This window comes from Ovis canadensis, chromosome 7, assembly GCF_042477335.2.
Source record: "Ovis canadensis isolate MfBH-ARS-UI-01 breed Bighorn chromosome 7, ARS-UI_OviCan_v2, whole genome shotgun sequence".
NCBI lineage: Eukaryota > Metazoa > Chordata > Mammalia > Artiodactyla > Bovidae > Ovis > Ovis canadensis.
Genome location: NC_091251.1, coordinates 96,337,000 through 96,351,618, shown reverse-complemented (window position 1 = coordinate 96,351,618; position 14,619 = coordinate 96,337,000). Strand labels below are relative to the sequence as shown.

Here is a 14,619-nt window from a genome sequence, read left to right as displayed (position 1 = left end):
GGCAAGATAACCTCTCTCCTTCTTTTGCCTTCCACACATTGTTTTTTTCCTGTTTTGTACCCTTGCTACATTGTATTATCTGATTCCGGCACTGGACAGGGTTAATGGAGGTTAAGAAAAGACTTTGTCTTACTTATCCTTGTGACCTTAGCTTTTAGCACACAGTCTTTAAAAAAAAATGAAATGAATGAAGAATGAATGATACAGAAGAAACTAAAAATGTTACTTTGCCAACAAAGGCCCGGCTAGTGAAGGCTATGGTTTTTCCAGTAGTCATGTATGGATGTGAGAGTTGGACTGTAAAGAAAGCTGAGCGCCAAAAAATTGATGCTTTTGAACTGTGGTGTTGGAGAAGACTCTTGAGAATCCTTTGGACTGCAAGGAGATCCAACCAGTCCATCCTAAAGGAGATCAGTCCAGGGTGTTCATTGGAAGGACTGATGTTGAAGCTGAAACTCCAATAGTTTGGCCACCTGATGCAAAGAGCTGACTCATTTGAAAAGACTCTGATGCTGGGAAAGATTGAGGGCAGGAGAACGGGACAGCAGAGGATGAGATGGTTGGATGACATCACCGACTCAGTGAACATGAGTTTGGGTAAACTCTGGGAGTTGGTGTTGGACAGGGAGGCCTGGTGTGCTGCAGTCCACGGGGTCTCGAAGAGTCGGATACGGCTGAGTGACTAAACTGAACTGAACTTAAAGATGTTAGTAGTGAATTTGCTAAAACTGTGTTTAAGGTAAGAGAAAATACAGATGTCTAGGGATGGAGGAACATAGAAAAAATAAAATGTGAGTATATGAAATGAGTGGTAATGGGGTAGTATACCAGTAAGTTGAAAGGGGGTTGTAGTGCTTTTTCAGAATTTTCAGCTCAGGTACCTCTAATGGTAGAGGACAGTGGGTGTGTAACCCTCTGGGGGCTGGGAACAGAGCCTGAAGTCGCCTTTCTGCCTCAGTGATAAAAAGCATATGAATGTTTTGAACATGTCCATGTTCGTGTCCATGTTTTATCTTTAGAAATTCATGCACATTTTGCATTCTATTTTGTTATCTAAATGAGTTTGTTATAACATGAAAATACTTTTTTCTCCCCATCCACCTCATCCTCTGATAGCTGGATGCAAGTGGGAATGTGTCCATTTATCCTGTCTCCTACCACATTCTGGCATGCCCCAGTGCCCAGATCGAGGAACACGGAATGGGTGATAGTCTAATACAGCAGCATTCTAGCTTTCTGTTTGGGGGGATCGTCTGCTTGGGAGTATTATGTCATGGAACCGAGGAGGGTGAGCTCACCCTGTTCTGACTAACGAGGCTGTTCCTGGAGGGCTGCAGTCATTTGGAGGCACCTCATTACCAGATCGCTGGGGAGCAGCTGGAGAGAGTTCACAGAAGACCCACAGGAATGATTAAGAGACTGGAGGGGCTGATGGATGAGGAAAGAATACAAATGAAAACTATAACTTGGCTGAACCAAGGTCGCAGGAATACACAACTGTATAAATATCTCAAGAGTATAAACTTGACGGGGGAGGGTCGTCTTTTATGGTGGGATTTAGTGGTGGGGAGAATAAACCAAGGGTGAAATTTAAGCAAAGGAAAAGGTAAACTAATAATCTCAAGTGTCTGATAGTGCACTTTATTTCTTGGAACATCCTCAGTTGGGCCACTCTAACTTGCAGGCCTTTGGCTAATTGAATGATTTGTGTTTTTTATTCGACTTCCCTGGACTTGCGGTCGGCACTTCTCTGTGTAGAGAATGCTGGAGACTAACATCTTACAAAGCACGCATCTTTCTCTTGTCCTGACTCACTCTGTGGGACTCAGTGGTTATTATTTGGGACTCCTATGTGCTGCCTATCTCTTTATCCCTTTATGGACCAGAATTCTGAAGTGGACTTTCACATACTTTTTTTAAAATTAATTTTTTATTGGATTATAGTTGATTTACGATATTGTGTAAGTTTCAGGTGTACAGCAGAGTGGATCAGTTATACATGTACGTCTATCCACTGTTTTAGATTTTTTTTCCCATGTAGGTCATTACTGAGTCCTGACTATAGAGTTCCCTGTACTCTACAGGGATCACAGCTTTTTAGAACAGCACTTTAAAAGTAGCGACAGAGTCAGTATGTATGGCAATAATTTTAGAAATCCAGGTATAGTATTTGGTCCCTGAGGTACTCATTGGTTTTAGGAAATTGTAGCCTTGGTGAAATCTAAGCATGATTGTATGAAGCACATACTTTGGGAAGTGGTTGTATAAAATGCCTATTTGGGGTATGGAAGGCATAAAACTTTTAAATGACAGTTGAAATTAGCCAGGAGACACATTTGCATAAAATCACCAGTTTTATAGCTGTTTTCTTAAGAGGGGACAGTAGAACTGGAAGGTGATTTTAATGCCTTTTTTTGATACATAAAAATGAGTTTATTAATACTACACATTTATGTAACTTTAAAACTAAGTCATCTATACCAGAAAACTTTTTCTGTAGACAGTCAGATAGGAAAGCTTTGTAGACCATACATCTCTGCTGCAACTACTCAACTCTGTGTTGTAGTTCAAAGGCAGTCAAAGATAGAATGTAAACGAAGGAACTTGGCTGCATTCATTCTTTCTGACAAAACTTTTTTTTTTTTTTTAAACAAAACCCAGTGACTGTCTGGATTCGGCCTGCAGGCTGTAGTTTGCCAACTTCTCCTGCTATAGACCCTTGTTGCTCCTGAAAGCATGGTCTGCAAACCAGCAGTGTCAGCATCACCCGTGAACCTCATAGAGAGGTGCAGAATAGTAGGTGCCTTCTCAGGCTGGCTGCTCTAGAGTCAAGGCCATGCTTCCTGAATTTTAACATGCATAGGAATCACCTGGGGAACTTGTAAAAGTATGGACTCTGAGATGACTTTGAACACCATGTTAGTCACTGGGAGGCAAAGATGAGTAAGACCCAGTAAGTGTCCTCAGGGAGTCTACAGTTCATTAGGAGAGACTACTGTATAAACAAATGATTATAATACAGACTAATGAATGCTTCAGTAGAGGTATCTTCAGCATAGGAGTATCACAAAGGAGGAAGTGATTGGTTCTGCCTGGTGTGGGGAGTCCTCAGAGGGTCTTAGGAATTGGACCAGGAAAGGGGCCGGGGGCTTGAATTGAGTCTTGAAGCTCACTAGAAGCACTGAAGCATGGGGAACAGAGGTAAGTGTGGCAGTTCTTGTGGGGCACCATAAAGATGATGTAAGATCTAGGAGTTACTTGATGTAATAATCAAATAGCTGATCATAGGGTTGGAGACCCGCTAAGATCATTATGAGTAGAAATAAAAGTTCAGTACATTCTATTATATCTAACTAGTTGTAAAATACTGTTTCCCTGCTTGAAAAATAAAGATCTCTTGCCTGTTCTCTCCCTTTTTTAGAAAAAAACAAAACAAAACAAAACAGTATTTGTTCAGAAATAGAAACTTCTTATATGTTTTCCTATCATGAAGAATTTGGGGGACTTCCCTGGGAGTCCAGTGGTTAGGACTCTGCTTCCACTGCAGGGGGCACGGATTCAGTCCATCCCACATGCCACATGGTGAGACCAAAAAAAAAAAAGAGAATTTAGAAAACGCTGAAAGGTACAGTTAGGGAAAAAAAAAATGTCTGTAATTCCAGACACCAAGAAATGACCACTATGAACATTTTTATGTTGCTCTTCCCAGTCTTCTTTATATAATGTAATATTTTAACAATTAAACTCATGTAAATAATTTTGTGCTTGCTTTTTCATTTAACATTTTTTGAGTGATTCACTGTGGTGTTGTTCCTTAAAAGTGTCATTTTTTAAATGCTTATATTACATTCTGATGGATCTCTTATAGTTTATGTAATTCTTGTTTGTGGCTCGTTTGAACTGGTTCCAATTGCTAGCTGACCCAGGTTTTGGCTGATGTACTTGGCAAGTCTGTCACCATATTTTAAAATAATAACACATGCTTATTTATTTTTCATTAGAAAAGTTTGCCAACTTGTTTGATCTGGTGGCTTTCACCCATTCTGTTCTTTTGCTCTTGTTAGCATTTTTTAATTTTGTTTCTTAGTTTCCCGTTATAAAAAGGCAGTAGAGTGGTCATCCAAAGCATGGCATCTGAGTCCACGTTGTCTGGGTTTGACTTGAGTCTGCTATGTACTGTGGTAATCTTGAGAAAGTTCCTTGAGAGAATGCCTCAATTTCCTAATTTGTAAAATAGAGACAGTTGTATCTATGTCTTAGGGTTGTGAGTTAGTACATGTGAAGGACTGAGAACAGCTTCTGCCATGTGGAAAGGGACTGTCTCTTTTCAGTTAGTGATCAGTAGTTTCTTGTTCTAGCAAGAACTCCTTTTCTGCTACATTTAGTTCATGAATATCTTTGGTCAGTAAAGATTGACTGTACTCAACTTTATTACTCAGTGTCTTTATCTTGAATGTTCACAGAAAACTCCCCCTCACCTGAAGTAGCAAATTTTACTAAAGTTTTAAAGATAAAGTCAGTACTAAAAGTAAAGATAAAATCAGTATTGTTTAACCCTGTCTTTGAAATGCATACATAGGCACAAAGGGAGCAAACTCTATATAGGCTGACTGATCAGGTTATTTTTTAAATTACTTTTTAGTTGGATGATTAGATTTTCAAGCTCTTGGGTGGTTTCCCCTTTCCAGCTGAGTGTTACCTTGGTTCCTTATTCATGACTTATAAGGCCCCCTGCGACCCAGCCCCACGTATCGTCTCCTTTCATTTCTCTTCATCTTGTTCCCAGTCCCATTAAAGTGAAACTGGTTGTGTGGTTGGGAAGAGACTCACTCTTAAGTCTGTGCTCTGGTTTGCTTCTACTGAAGGGTTGGAATCAACTGAAGTGCCAGAGCTCCTTTCTGGGAAGTGACCAGCTAAGGCGGTGAGATCGCCTCTTGGCTTTTCTCGTGATTTTAATTGGGAAAAGCTTGGTCAGAGTTCACCTGCCTTTGGTTATTTTTAGTGCCACAGGGTTTCTACTGACTGTTCGGTGCCTCTTCTTTGTTGTTTGCTGGGAGTTCTCTTTGAGAAATGAAAACCTATCCCACTGACTCTTTTTTTTTCCTTTGTAGGATAGGATCCTAAGACAGCAGACCCGATGCACCCTTCTGCAGCTGACTGCACCCTGCATTAGAAAGAGGTCCAGGGATGATGTATTTGGGGATTATGTTTCTCTACCCAGGAATTCATGCAGTTCATTCCAGAAACATTGATCCTCTGCTCGTGTGACACACCCTTCCTGAAGATCTGATGGACACTTTCTGTTGACCTTGCAGCTGTTTTTTCACGTGGAAGTTGGAAGACAAGGTGAAAGTGGCCGAAAGTACCTGCTTTGGTGAATAGACGTGCTCCCCTCGGTTCTTAGAACATGGGCCCTCGTTTAAAGGTAAGGTGATAGACTAGTTAAGGTTCACTTATTATTAGGATAGAGAATATGGACTCAGTGACCAGTTTCTGAGTTCTCTGAGCAAGGGCTAGCTAGCACTGATGTGCACAGTTGCAGTCAGAATTGACTTTACTCCCAGCAGGGCATATTCAAGTATGAAGAAATCGATTCTCCGTTTCTGGGAACTGACTTTTTCACACTAGATCTTCAATGTTAGGGCTAAAATTTATTTGATACTGTAATTATAAATCTCTGTACTAAAAAAAGGCAAAGAGTTTTAGAATATGTATGTCAGTCAACTTTCTAACATTCCCCTGAGACAAATAGCTTCAAGTATTTCCCCTTTCCCTCTTTTGTAGATAATGTGAGCCAAAGTGCTGTAGTATTAAGCAGCTTGCCCGGGATCTTTTAGTAAGCAAGCGGCATTTCTGCATTAGATAATCGGTACTGCATTCCATTTTCCTTTGTAATGCTTTATTTTTATTTCAAAAGATTAAAAAGGAGGCCATAAACATTTATCTTTCTAATTTTAGCCTCAGTAAGATTGGGTAATGTTTTTCATACTTTCTTTTACCTGTTTTCTTAAATCTTTTCTCTCCCCAAATACTTCATTATCCGTATGACTCCACTCTTTTTTCATGATTCATGATTCACAGTTATATGAGGTTAAGAACATTGGGCTTCAGAGTTAGACATGGGCTTGAGTCACTTATCCTGCTGGGAGATGTTCAGCAAGTCAACTTTTCCAACCCTAGCTTTTTTTTTTTCAACTCTGTAAAATGAGAATAATAATGGTCATTTTACCAAGTTGTATTGGTGACAATTATTTAGGCTAACTTATGAAACACTTAGTACACTGTTGGCCTGTGGTAATGACTCAATAAGGGGAGTTGCAAGTTACGGGTTTACTACTGTGAGGTGGGACGGAAGGAGAGAAGGAGCAGAGAGCACACCACAGGTACAGTAAGGATAGAAACTGCCACAGAATTAGTGAATCTGGAATAAAAGTGATTTGAGGGGTCACCCTAAAAGGAAACCCTGTACCTAAAGGCATGGAGGCTTTGTGATAGCATCCAGAGGGAGAAGATGCAGAAGGCAAGTTTAGAAGGTGACCATGAGCAAAATTGAGAGCTGGGTAAAGTATTGTTGGGGTGTTTTTTGGAATGGTATTGTAGAGAAGTGGGATAGTTCATAAAGATCACATTAATGAGTAGTGAATTGACAGAGCTAATTCCCTGGTCACAGGCGGCTTCTTGGAGAAGAGAGTTTAGGAAAAAAAAAAAATGGTATGCTGAGTTTTAAATAATAGAGGAAATTGGAATAGAAAAGTAGAATTGATGTACTGGAAAAGGTGTAGGTGATCTAGGTCAGTGGTGGTGATTTGGTTGAGCAATAAGTGAATGGCAAGAAGATGGACAAGGTCTTAACAAAGTCAAGTTTATTATTATCAGCCATGAGGACGGAGACTATGGCTGATATATAATACCATTTCCCCAGTATCTGGCATATGAAGTAGGTACTCAATATTTGTTGGATGAATGATTTTAGTATGAATTTTTTTAAACTTTTGATTATAAAAATTTTCAAACATGAAGTTAGAACAGTATAAAGAATGCCAGTGTAGGCAGAGGATATAAGTATGGTTAGGAAGGCTTAAGGAAGCCATTCTTTGTGTAGTTCTGATGCGTTTCTCTCTGAATGAAGTGTGACCCTATAGAGGGGTTCCCTCAGTTTCTTATTGGCTCTGAAGCAAAGAAGTAGTGATGCTGCTACTATTATTGATAATAGTTATAGTAGTAGTTTTAAAACTGAGAACTCACTGGCCCCATTCTTGGTTGTTTACAAGTATTAACCCTTTTCATCCTCACAGTACCCCAAGAAGTACACACAGATATTAGCCCCATTTGAAAGCTAAGGAAACTGGCAAATTATAGAGAGATTAAATAAGTTGTGAGTGGCAGAGAATGGATTTGAACGCAGGTAGTCTAGCTTTAGTCTAGTTATGCCCTCATTCTCTGTATTTTTTTTTTAAGAGTCTTGAGAGTTGTGGAGAGTTATACTGAAGTCCTATTACACTAAAGGAGATGGTACCATAGGAATTACTAAACCTCAACTCTTTACAGCAGTGAGAACTCTGAAGCTTAGACAGGTCATACGATTGCAGCCTGGAACTGGTCTCTCGGCTCTGACTTACTGCTTGTCAGCTGCCTCTCACAGAAATGTTGTTGCAGTTGTCAGAGAGATAGCACATAGGAATCTCCCCAGGCCTCATGATGTATGCCATAAATTTAGTGTTGCTTTTATTCCTCCAGGGAGTCAGAGACTTAGACACAAGTCTGTAGCATCACCTACATACACTTCATTTTCTACTGAGTGCTGTAACTTTGCTGAGGACTAAGTGTTCACATCCAGGATCAGACTGAATGACATCTAACTGAGAGAGTGTCTGAGACAATTAAACTGCTGGTATTGGTTCCACCAGTTCCCCTAGTACATCCTGTAAGGCGCAGACAGATGCTTTTAGAGAGATGATAACACCTTTTCAGCCTCGGAGATGAGATACTTGTTTGGGAAGGAGACTTGCTAGCTGTGATCTCAAATTTTGAGTTAGTGTATTGTCTCTGTAGACCCTTTGGAGAGCAGTGTAACCCATGTGTGTTGATACCGCTAATGTTCCATATGTGGATTTCTTTTCTGGTAGGACTTGAGATACCAGTCTCAATAGTGATTTCTAAGAAACTTAACATGGTCACTCCTCAGATTACCTGCTCCCTATGGTCTCCATTGGATATATTGTTATCAAAGGATCTAATGGCCATTTTCAGCCACTCTTTCTCTTAAATTTTCCTAGCACAATTAGACATCAAAGCACAAGCTGTTCAAAATAAAAGTGATTTGGTTCCTCTCAAATCTGAGCAAAGAAATTTTCACATGTCTTGTCTCTGAGTTATATATTAGTGGTGACGAAAGGTGCTGGCTTGAGATCACATTGATAACCTTAATATCTATTGACTTTAAAGAGTGACTTTAGTGCCCTGTGAACTGGAGAGCACGTATAGCCTGCTAAGGTCAGAACTCAGGGATGAGATAGGAATGTCAGTGTGCATTGTATTTTTCCTTGGCAGTACCTTGGGTGGTTCAAATGAGTAATAAGATTGAAGTCTTACTCTGGAATAAGTCTGCTAATAGTGAAAGTTTCCCCTCAGACTCTGGCCCCTGTTTGAATTGTTCTGACCTTGGCAGACGTCACTTGGGATGAGAAGTCCAGTCCCCTTCTCTGGTTCCTCTCCTTGGCCTCTGCTGGGCTCATCTTTCACAAGGCCATTAGTTTGTCTGATTGGTAACAGCAAAAAAAAAAAAAAAACAACCCAGCTTCTCTTACATGCCCACTGCTTATTATTGAGATGACCCAGAGTTCATTTTAATTACATAATGCCAACATGATGATAATAATCCTTGCTTTTAAAAAAATCCACATTTTATATAACTATTTCTACTTAGATGAATTACTTCCAGAAGGCAAATGTAAGGGGAAAGTGACTCCATTATCCTCTTTGCTTGTGTTAATTAGCACTACTTTGCATGGGGGAGGGAAACTGTCTTGGGGCCCTGGATCCGGGAAGATGAAAGCCCTGTTACTGCATTTCTTAATTAGAAGTGGCTGTTTGTGGTATTCCTAGGGTGGTCGGTAGATTGGAAATCTTTCGGAGCAATGATGCAGTCTGTTTCTCTGCAGTGTTGTAGGGCACCTGTCAAGCTAGAGAGAGAGCAGGGACAGGAAGGCCAGAGATGGTTGGCTCAAGCCACATGCTCTGCTTTGTCTCTTCCTGAGACGGCTGCAGGGAAGAATCAGGAAAAACTAAACAAGTTTTCTTTTGCAGCTGCAGCTGTGATCCTCGGCTGTCTGTTGGCACTGAAGGGACCTGATGTTTTACGTTATTGGTACGTCACGGAGAGAGCCCTCTCTCATTTTTTTGGTTAGGGTTGCTTATATCCTTTTCTGCCTCCCTCTTGGTCCTTGAAAAGAGACTCAGAAATATTTCCAATCATGCCAGAATGTACCTTCACAGAGTTAGCAGCGGAATTCATTCATTTGAGAAATATTTATTGAGTAATTATAGCCGGTGCCAGACAGTGTTTCCTGTCGAGTCAAAGTCAAATAAGGCAAAAATCTGCCTCCATGAAGTTTGTAACACAAAGAGGGAGAAACGTTGAGTAGATGAATGGATGTACAGGAGTTTGAGGTAGCCCAGAAGAAGGAACCCCTAACTGTGGTAGGGACTGTTAGGGGGGCTTTTGCCAAGTGGACAAGGAAGGGGAGGGCTTCCAACTGGAGAGAGCAGAACACACGTTCTTTTTACTACTCTTGTCAGGGCCCAGCACAGGCAGGGAGCTTGGGGGTAGGCATTGTATATGGTCCCTGGTATAGAACAAGGGTTGGCAGACTTCTGTGAACGACCAAAGAGTAAATATTTTCAGCTTCCCAGGCCATACACTCTGTGTCACCACTGCTGAACTCTGTGGTTTTAGGGCAAAACCGGCCCTAGACAATAGTAAATGAGTGGGTGGGGCTGTGTTTCAGTAGAATTTTATTTGCAAAAACAGGCAGTGGGTGGGATTTGGCCCAAGGACCTTCGTTTTTGACCCTGGTATGGAAGGAAGTTCCTGTCTTCACCCACAGAGGTGGTGACCCGGTAGAGTGGGTCTTTTGACTTCTCCCCTGACTGATGGCTGGCCTGTTCCATAAGGAGAAGCTGTGATGTGTAACTGGAAGGTGGTGTGTGTTTTCTCTTTCACATAGGTGGCATCACAGTGTCTGTGGTTGCATTCTTCTTCACAATTAAGTTCCTCTTTGAGCTTGCCGCACGTGTAGTCAGCTTCCTTCAGAATGAGGACCGCGAGCGCCGAGGGGACCGGACTATATATGACTACGTGCGGGGAAATTACCTGGATCCCCGGTCTTGCAAAGTCTCCTGGGATTGGAAGGACCCCTATGAGGTGGGCCACAGCATGGCCTTCCGAGTGCATGTAAGGGAATGTTTCTGTCTCTGTATGCACTGGGGTTTCTGAGTCAGTTGCCTTCCAGAGCACAGTCTGGTCTGGTCTGGACTGTTAATATTTTCCCTTGTTTTTCAATTCCCTCCACCTCGCCCCCCTACCCTCCCCAGGAACTTGGGAATTGTTAACATCTAAAGAGTCAGTTTTTCTGTCATTTGGCTTTAATAGGTGCTCAGCTTAGAAGAAGTACAAAGCTTAATGTTACATTTTCACAATGAGAAAAATGTTACTGAAGAGGGTAGGTGTTGTAGATTAGGGGTTGGCAAACCGTGGCCCAAGGGTTAAATCAAGCCCACTTCCTGCTTCTATAAATACAGGCTTATTGGAACACAGTCGCACCCATTCATCTTCCTGTACTGCCTGTAGACGCTGTCACATTTGAGACGTTAATCACAGTTGAGTAACTGTGTATGACCTGCTAACTAACAGTATTACTCTCTGGCCTTTTGCAGAAAGTTTACTGCCTCTGCAGTGACTTCTGCACTGCAGCCTTCATCTTGGTTTCATAGTCTGAAACCCCCAGCCTTGCCTAGAGCTTTTGTTCGCTCAGTGCCAGTGATACCCACTGACTTCCTTTATGTTTGAGCTAGCAGTGATAAATGTAAGAAAAAAGGGCCAGTAAGACAGGGGAGGCGGCCTCTGTGGTTCATTAAGTGTCAAGTTGAAGTGGATTCAATGGTATATTTCACCCCTTTCCTCTGAAATGGTTAAGAATTTGTCTGTGATTTAATGGTTTTCTTCAGAGCATAGAGAGAATTTGTTTATCCTTGTGTGAGCAGGACTGTAGGATTAGGTGGGTGTGGGGATTTACCAGCCACCCCCTCCCACCCCACACTCTCTCAAGTTGCACAGCTGTTGTCCCTCTGCTCACCAATGGGTGTCCCTCTTCTCCCCACCACAGTTATTCTATAAGAACGGACAGCCCTTCCCTGCACACCGGCCTGTGGGACTAAGAGTCCACATCTCTCATGTTGAGCTGGCAGTGGAAATTCCAGTGACCCAGGAGGTCCTCCAGGAGCCCAGTTCCAATGTGGTCAAGGTGGCCTTTACTGTGCGCAAAGCTGGGCGGTATGAAATCTCAGTGAAGCTTGGTGGGTTAAACGTGGCCTATAGTCCCTACTACAAGATTTTTCAGCCTGGTAGGTTTTTTGTTTCTCCCTCCCTTCATTCCTTCCTTCCTTTTTCTTTTCCTTTTTTCTCCTTTGCTTTTTAAATAGTGCCTTTATTGAAATTTAATTCACATGCTTTATAATTCATTCATTTAAAATGCACAATTTAATGGTTTAAAAATGTATTGCTGGGTGGTATTATTGCCTGGTGTGAGTATACCATACTTGATTTAATCTTTCACCAGTTAAAGAACATCTTGGTTGTTTTCCAGTTTGTGGCCATTATGAATAGTGGTTTTAGTCTGCGTGTCCCTAGTGGTTAACAGTGTCGAACATCTTTTCATGTGCTTATTTGCCATCTGTGTGTCCTTTTCGATGAAATGTCTTTTGTCCATTTTCTAATGGGAGTTTTTGTTTTTTTACTATTGAGTTTTGAGAGTTCTTTAAGTCCTTTGTTACAGATGTGGTTTGCAAATATTTTCTCTCAGTCTTTTCTTTTCTTAGCTTTTCTTTTCATCTCCTTAATGGGGTCTCTCACAAAACAAGTTTTAATTTTGATGAAGTCAATTTATTAATTTTTCATTTTATGGATCATGTTTTGGTATCTGAGAACTCTTTGACTAGTCCTAGGTTCTGAAGATATTCTCCTGTGTTATTTTTTTTGTAAAATCTTCCAGTTTTAGTATTTAAGATTGTAATTCATTTTTAGTTAACTTTTGTAATTTAGGTCAGTACCTTTCTTATAAATGTCCAGTTGCTCCAGCATCATTTATTGGAAAGGCTGTCTTTCCCCTATCACATTGGTTTTGCACCTGTGTCAGGGATCTGTTGGGCATGTTTGTGGTGACCTGTTTCTGAATTCTCATTCTGTTCCTTTGGTCTGTCTATCCTCCCACCAATACCGGAGTCTTAATGATGTAGCTATGTAATAAGTCTTGAAATGGGGTAAACTGACTCTTTCCACTTTTCTGTTTTAGAATTGTTTTAGCTCTTCCAGAACTTTTGCCTTTCTATATAAATTTTATTTTATTTTATTTTTTTAGTTCTCAACCTGTTTAATGTGTAAAGGGGAAAAAAGAGCAAGTAGGCAGAGTTTCGGTCTGAATACATTCTCAGAATGCTGGCCATCCAGAGCATCATTCTGAACAGCTGATTATCTTCTGTGACTCGAGAGTTTCAGTTATGAAAAGACCTAATTCCATGGGATTATGGTGACTCATTTATCATAAGAATTAAATACAGAAATGTAAAGGCTCCGAGCAAACAGCAGGGGTAGGACTAATGTGACAGTAATAGGTGGAGTTGATGGGGCAAGAGGCAACCAATCATAAAATTACTTTTCCTTTGTAACAAAGGGTTCACACTTTTAACATAAATTATACATTCATTATGGTTTTTAAAAACAGTCAAGCCTAAATAAATTCTTCATACCATCGAGAAAAGATACACTGAAAACCTGCTTAAGTACAGAACTTTTTGTTTGACAGCTCTTGGCCAGGGCCACGCACATTTTACAGGGAGCTTTTGCTTCTCAAGCTTAGTGAAAGTCTGCCAATCATTTTGTATAAAAATAAGACTTAAATTTAAAACCTCACCAAACTAGGAGTCCGATGTAGAAAATTGGTGACCCCGGAATGGCTAAAGCCGGTACTTCTCAGACTTCAGCCTGCTTCCCAGTGACCTTCGAGGCCCCGCCCCGCGTGTCCAAGGCCTGGGCAGGCCCAAGTCCCTGAAGGGCCAGCGGGTTCCCCGGGGGGAGCTGCGCTGCTGCTCCAGGAACCCTGGCTCAGAACCCCTAGAAGGACGTAGCACTGTCTCCGCCTCTGCTCGGCGCAGACCGTGTCCGCACTCTCATCAGCTGTGGTTACTCTGTGGGCGACAGCCGGAGGTGGTGCTCTGGAGTGACACCACCACCCGCTGCCTTATGGTCAGAAGAGAGAGGTCCTGGGCTTGCGCTCAGGTCACATGGAGTGTTGCTCTGCCAGCATGCCATGCGGTTTACAACTAAAGCCACAGAGAATGTGTTTGAGCATCAAGCACTCAGTCATGTCCAACTCTTTGTGACTCTGTGGACGGTGGCCCGCCAAGGCTTCTCTGTCCGTGGGGGTTCTCCAAGGCAAGAATACTGGAATGGGTTGCCATTCCCTTCTTCAGGAGATCTTCCCGACCCAGGGATTGAACCCAGGTCTCCTGCATTGCAGCTGGGTTCTTTACCATCTCAGTCACCAGGGAAGCCCCCAATATACATGACGTGTGTATTTAATGCTGGAAATTCACCCTACGGGACAGACAGAAGGCAATGAAAGGAAAAAGCACCATAACTAAGCCGTCCTTGGAAATGATGAGGGTTTTTTTTTTCCTTTTCTTTAATGTAACTTCAAGCCCAACATTCTGGGAGGTAAACAGTCTGGTAATTACGAGGGATGAGGGATGAGAGGCAGGATGCACCCCAGGACAACAGGAGGAGCACTGGAGTCTGGCCACTCCACTGACTCTACAGCAGGGCCTTGACACAAGAGCCCCGGGCAGCTGGAAGACACACGACTCCTCAGGTTCCCACATGAAAGCACTGTGCCTGTCACAAAAGGGTGCCCCTGAGAGCCTCTCTGAACCGGGCTGGGCAGAGCCACGCCAGAATCTGGTTCAAAACGGCGGCCCAGAGAAGCAGTGCCTGGGCCTCGAGGTCACAGGGGTCCCTCTCACCTAGCCCAGCACCTGATACCACACAAGACAAAACACGTGGCCAGTCTCAGAGAAAGAGGGGCTTGCCCCTGGGGTGAGAACCCTGGAAGGAGCTGACCCCAAACCCAGAACTCTCAGCACTCAGGAACTTCATTTAAAATGAGTTCTTCCAAGTAAAACGCACGGCCAAATTCTAAGCCCTCCAAGAAGCAGCCCCAGGGGGGGAGGCTCCACATTCTGCCAGTCTGCAGTCTGCCAGTCTGCCTCGCATCCCCCCTCCCTGCCCTAGGAGCCGCAGTGAGCTCCCAGTGCCGGACTGGGTGGGCTACGGGCTCCAAGTGCCAC

At 42.4% G+C, this 14,619-nt stretch overlaps 1 protein-coding gene across 7 annotated transcripts in view; it reads left to right on the top strand.

The window, feature by feature from the left end:
- The window catches only part of AREL1 (apoptosis resistant E3 ubiquitin protein ligase 1), a 45,304-nt gene that overhangs the window by 12,137 nt on the left and 18,548 nt on the right, over positions 1–14,619 (top strand). For 2 of the 7 annotated variants that reach the window (XM_069595170.1, XM_069595171.1), the window contains 4 exons: positions 5,112–5,425; positions 9,307–9,367; positions 10,227–10,453; positions 11,385–11,622. In XM_069595170.1, coding sequence (XP_069451271.1) covers positions 9,352–9,367; positions 10,227–10,453; positions 11,385–11,622 — 481 coding nt within the window. In that variant the 5' untranslated portion in view covers positions 5,112–5,425; positions 9,307–9,351. The remainder of the gene's footprint in view (positions 1–5,111; positions 5,426–9,306; positions 9,368–10,226; positions 10,454–11,384; positions 11,623–14,619) is intronic. The other 5 variants (XM_069595173.1, XM_069595174.1, XM_069595177.1 and 2 more) reach the window with 3 other exon arrangements.